This window comes from Hippocampus comes, unplaced genomic scaffold, assembly GCF_001891065.2.
Source record: "Hippocampus comes isolate QL1 unplaced genomic scaffold, H_comes_QL1_v1.1 scaffold157, whole genome shotgun sequence".
Lineage (NCBI taxonomy): Eukaryota > Metazoa > Chordata > Actinopteri > Syngnathiformes > Syngnathidae > Hippocampus > Hippocampus comes.
The window spans coordinates 270,457-276,002 of NW_017805149.1; the positions used below are offsets into that span (position 1 = coordinate 270,457).

The 5,546-nt window shown below is 42.7% G+C and overlaps 2 protein-coding genes across 3 annotated transcripts in view; both read right to left on the minus strand.

Annotated features, from left to right (window-relative positions):
* slx9 (SLX9 ribosome biogenesis factor) overlaps window positions 1–684 on the minus strand; it is a 3,033-nt gene extending 2,349 nt beyond the window's left edge. For both annotated transcript variants that reach the window (XM_019868101.1, XM_019868100.1), the window contains exon 1: window positions 389–684. In XM_019868101.1, coding sequence (XP_019723660.1) covers window positions 389–565 — 177 coding nt within the window. In that variant the 5' untranslated portion in view covers window positions 566–684. The remainder of the gene's footprint in view (window positions 1–388) is intronic.
* A 433-nt stretch (window positions 685–1,117) lies between these two features.
* Window positions 1,118–5,546, minus strand: part of dhrsx (dehydrogenase/reductase (SDR family) X-linked) — a 6,803-nt gene continuing 2,374 nt past the window's right edge. Inside the window, exons 2-7 of the mRNA XM_019868097.1 lie at window positions 4,578–4,685; window positions 3,412–3,480; window positions 3,016–3,117; window positions 2,236–2,443; window positions 1,916–2,123; window positions 1,118–1,720 (exon numbers count right to left, since the gene is read on the minus strand). Of these exons, the coding sequence (XP_019723656.1) occupies window positions 1,547–1,720; window positions 1,916–2,123; window positions 2,236–2,443; window positions 3,016–3,117; window positions 3,412–3,480; window positions 4,578–4,685 (869 nt within the window). The 3' untranslated portion in view covers window positions 1,118–1,546. The remainder of the gene's footprint in view (window positions 1,721–1,915; window positions 2,124–2,235; window positions 2,444–3,015; window positions 3,118–3,411; window positions 3,481–4,577; window positions 4,686–5,546) is intronic.

The following is a 5,546-nucleotide window of genomic DNA, read 5'->3' on the forward strand; positions in this document are numbered from 1 at the left end:
TATATAAAAATTGTTTATGTAATTATTTTTATATTTTTTTTAACGTGAATTTAAAAGAAAAAAGATTTACCGTTTTATTTATTGCTATGTTTTAATATCTACAATTGGGGGAGTGGGCTGTCTTGCTCATGAGTACCTGCCGACCATCTCGCAAACTTCCACTGAATCCCCAACCGGGATTTTAAACTATGTTCCCTTGAATCTAAGGCAGTACTATTGTGCTTTGATTCAATGAAAATTGGGGAATAATTCTTTGGCTGTCACTGTTACCATGTGTTGGTAGCCCACTGTGGTCGGACCAAAAGGAGGATGTTATTCAACACAAACCGTGTTTTGGAATAAGAACGAGTAAGCAAAGCCCGGGAGATGTTATTTACTCGCTACTTACTTGAATCTTCCCTGTAACTTCAGGAGAGCCACTTTCCATTTGAGAATGACTTGGCTGGTGCATTTGGAAAGCAGAAGGCTCGTCCGATCCTTTGGACGAAGCACAGCCCGGCGGCCACGTCAGCTTCACAGCTTGCTGGTGCAACTTATGCCGCACGTTCTTAATTTTTCCAACCATTTTTTTACGGCAAATGAAGCTCGTTTTACAATGTTCTGGAAATATTTGTTTTCACACGCTCGACCTCGGGGTTTGGTTTCTTGAACTAGCGTGAGCGTCTTCTTTGTCTAACACAGCCTCATATTAAGTATTTACCGCCACCTTGTGTTCTGGAGGCAAAAATACACCAATGCTCTGGAGTTTGATGAAAACTGACTGTTCCAAAAAATTCAAAATACACAAACATAAAAATACTTTCAAAATTTAATTACACTGTAGAGGTGCTTCAAAAGTCTGCGTAAGCTCCAGTTCAACACAGAGACAGCAGCAGATATACTCAACTCAGCTTTAACTGAGCCAAGAGCAGGCACGTAGTTTACATTAGAATATAAAAGAAAAATGTGGCAGAAAATACTGTGAGTGTGTGTGTGTGTATGTATGTGGTTGTATACATATAGACATACAGATAGATAGATAGATAGATAGATAGATAGATAGATAGATAGATAGATAGATAGATAGATAGATAGATAGATAGATAGATAGATAGATAGAAATAATGGTGCCCTCATATTAATTTACTCATGAATTCACTTATGAGAAATCTGGACTTGTTTAGTTGAACACAAAGCCAGAATTCAGTTATATCGATGGCAACGGGTGGAAAACCAGGTTCATTGGACCGCTTGCAAACTTGCGGACGGGCATTTAATTGTTCTTCCTGTCACTATACATTGCTGACAGTGAGGAAGAAAAAGTCAGCCAGGGTGGGCTCCAGCATCCCTTGTGAGGATAAAGTGTTTCAGAAAATGGATGGAGGATCATTTCCGCAACAGAGTGATCGGGACTCACTGGTCTAATTTAAATGAGAAAAGCCCTTATATGTTAATCTCATTTGCACTGGAAAAACCATAATATCTGCTAACCTGAGGTTTTGCTTGTTTTGAGTTTGATGTGGATCTGTAGGACTTGGATGGACAACCATGTTGCATATCAGGCCTTCTATAGACCTGCAAGCTGACAACTCATTTTCCACAACTCCGCTTGAAGCTCAGAGTCATAGGAGTCTTGGGCTGATTGTCTCTTTTCGCCGTTGTAGAGGTAGCAGCCACCCACCCCTTCCATCTCCGAGGCAGTTGCAGCATACATGATGATAGAGGCACCCTCTGTTGGAGTCTGAGGGGGGAAAACAAAAGAAAAGACGCAAAGGTTTATTTCAAATCATTTTGAAAAGTTAGCTTTTGTACGGCTAGGATCGCATACAGTGTAGTTATTTTCGCTTTCTTATTTGCCACAATGTATAACGTGGTGTGTCGGCATATTGTTACCTAAAACCACAATTACAGACCGACACGTAGACGTCTGTCGTACCCTGAACAAAGTCTTTGCAAACGGCTTTTTGAGCGCCTGCGCGAGGCTCCACAGGTTGTTGTAGAGTGCCGTGTCCACCATCCCCGGATCCACGGCGTTGACCATCACTGGGAAACCTTGGGCTGTCATCTGCTCTTGAAGGTAGTAAGTGAAAAGGACTAAGGCGAGTTTGCTTTGGGCGTAGGCACCATGGGAGCTGTAGCTTTGCCTGGCAAGGGAGAAAAAGAGGTGATATATTTGTATTGTTGTTACATATTTAGGAAGGAAACATCTTCACTTCCAGAAATAAACAAAGCAAGGACATCAGAACAACCGTTTACCTCCTGTTGAGATCCTTCATGTGTATAACCCCCGCGTAATGTGTTGCAGAGGACATATTGACGATTCGGGAAGAGCAGCCCGGACTCCCTGATCTCTTCAGCAAATCGAGCAGCAGGTTGGTCAGTAGGAAGTGGCCGAGGTAGTTGAGAGAAAAGTGGGCTTCAAAGCCATCTTCTGTCTGCATCTCGGGGATCAACATGGTCCCAGCTACACGCAGTGACACGTACAAGATGTCATCGTCTTTCCTCATTAAAATGAATGGAAAAGCCATTTATCTGTTCGAACTTTGCCCCCCAAAAAACAAAACAAAACAAAAATGTTATCGTGTATGGACACTAATTTTAGTAAATAATTAAGTGTAGTATATTTTTTTTAACATTCAAAAGCCTACTCAGATAAAACATCCATCCATCCATTTTCTAATCCGCTCCAGCTGTCTTCGGGCAGTAGGCGGGGGACACCCTGAATCGGTTGCCAGCCAATCGCAGGGCACACAGAGACGAACAACCATTCACGCTCACACTCACACCTCGGGACAATGTAGAGTGTCCAATTAACCTACCACACATGTTTTTGGAATGTGGGAGGAAACCGGAGGACCCGCAGAAAACCCACACAAGCACGGGGACAACATGCAAACTCCGCACAGGAAGGCCGAAGCCCGGAATCCAACCCTGGACTTCTGTACTGTGATGGAAGGTGCTAAATAGTCGACTACCGTTGAATGAATGAAAACGCACACAAAAAAAAAAAAAAGTGACAGATACAAAATCGCCTACCATTATTCACCAGAAGATGCAGGGGAAGCCCTCGGCCTTTGAACGTTTCGACAAATTTCCGGACTGAATTCAGGGAAGTCAAATCTAGAAAGAGAAACTCCGCTGGAAAATGATGAGAAGTTAGTAGTGGAACACGATCTTGGAAAGAGATTAACAACAGTAGCCTTCACGCAGACAGGTGCCGAAGTGATGCACATATATGTACATACTGTATGGCAAAAGTTCAAATCGTGTCCAAATTAAGACCGCCGACAGTAGTGATCAAAATAATACAGGCAAAATATTGTGGCTGAGCTATAATATCTACACGTTTTTTGGGTTTTTTTTGCAAGGTTGGCTTTGCTTCAAAGAAAGTTTGAAAGACATTTTTGATGACATAGGTATGAAAAGAATTACCTTTCCCCTCTCTGCATTCTTCCTGAATCGTCCTCGCGGCGGCTAGGCCCTCCTCTTTTTCATTGCCGGCTGGAGATGACGAGGACGAATGACAGGAGGGTCATTAGAAGTCACGTAGCTCTTTACTCATATTTAGAACTCATAAATATTAATATATAAAGTATATATTCATGTCCAAAATATACACAACGTTGACATTTTACTAGTAATTGCATCCAGATATAATTTCTGACATTTAAAAATATGCAGAAGACAAAATCCCCTACTTTCTAAAAATGCTATCATTTAACGTGCGAGAGGGAGATACTCGTTCAACATGCAAATGTGTGTTTTGAACGCAACATTTTGAAATTAAGGAAAGGATTCACGTTTAAGGAGGTGCAAAAAGGAGGAGGGGATCCTCTGACTTACGAACAAAAAAAGTGTGAACATTGACAGCCAATCTGGTGAGCGGTGGTTGTGTCATTACGTTGGCTAATGCTAAATGCTAACTTGCTTGCTTGCTTCACAGTTCAACAGTCATTGCACTCACCATTATCCAACATTTTTTTTTTGGTTCACTCCTGGCATACATTAAAGCTGGCATTGCACTTTACCTCATGTTGGCCTCACTTTTGGAACATTGGAAACCCACCGCCAGACATGCTTACCTCTCCTCTCAGTCCCACAGACCGCAATGATATTGTCCCACATTGTAACATTGGAAAGGCGCTGCGCCAGAAATGCTCAGCTGACCGCAGCGTTAAGCTAGTCGGACTACATTTCGTATGATTTTTGGACACGGAAGAAGGAAATCGTTCTCGTTCCGCTATGACGAAAACATATACTGTACACCCGCTGGTGATTAGATGCGAATGAGAATGACAGCATGAACGTTATAGGAAGGGATTTGAATGAAAGACGAAGAATTGAAAACCCGACACCCATCCAAAAATAGGGCACACGTGTTACAAGGCGCACGTGTCGCACTGTAGAGTGGAAATGAAAGCCTTTTTTTTTTTTTTTTTGTGACCAAAACCTTTGTGAAGAATTCTTTCGGTTGGGATGGCCTATATGGGATATGATGTCAGGATTTGGGCTTTCAGATGCAGGGGCTTGGACTTGACTGTTAAAAGCAAAGGTAAAGATTAAACTGCTGAGTGCAAACGGACTCGACAGAAACCTACCAATAAAGACATGCATGCCAAGTCTTGCCAGATGTTTTGCGGTCTCATAACCCATTCCTCTGGTGCCACCGGTGACAATGCCTACTCTTCCATTCTGCTTCTGTAGGACTGTAAGACAAGAGAGGGCACAAAATGAGAACACAAAGTAAAAAGGTTCTTTTCAGTTGACAGAATGTTTGAGGTGTCAGTAGTCATATTTATTTCAAATAATGACAGAGATTTATGTCACGCCATTTTCGGAAGCCAAGGAGGCTTGAGTCTTGGCACACACTCCAGCCAAACAACGCAACTGAACTGCACAATGGCCAACAAATAACAGTCGGTGACTCCTGTACACATACCAACGAGCTGCAACCAAAATACTGCGAACGGCGTTGTTGTTACCCGGGAAAAAAAGGTTTTGAGGCACCACGTACACTGCACTGTTCAATTTTCTATTCAAACCACAAACGAGATGGCGGTATGAAGCAAATAGCCCTGGCTGCTATACCTACAGCATACTGGACTAATACAAAGCGAAGACATGGGCCACAAATAAAAGAGAGAGAGTGGATATTTGAGTTGGGGCGAGGGGAGGATTTCACACTTGCGGAGCAGCGCTGCTGTTCACAAACCCCCCCGAACTAATCCACAGGACATGAACTGGAGCTGTTTTGTAAGAAGGGCAAAAATCTCCGTCTCGAGTTGTGCAAAACTGATCGAGACGGACCGCAAAAGACTCGCAGCTGTAATCGTCGCAAAGGATGCTTCTACAAAATATGACTTCAGGGGGGAAGAAGAATTTGGCATGCCCCACTTTTCAAGGTTTTTTTTTTTTTTTTTTTGGAATTTCCAAGAAAAGTTTAGAAGGTCATCTGAATTTCGCTTCACTTCTTGACTGTGTCCCCCTTGACCCGAATCTTGCGGTGTATCTTTGTTTGAAGCTTGAAATGTGGCGCATCTCTCTCTCTCTCTCTCTCTCTCTCTCTC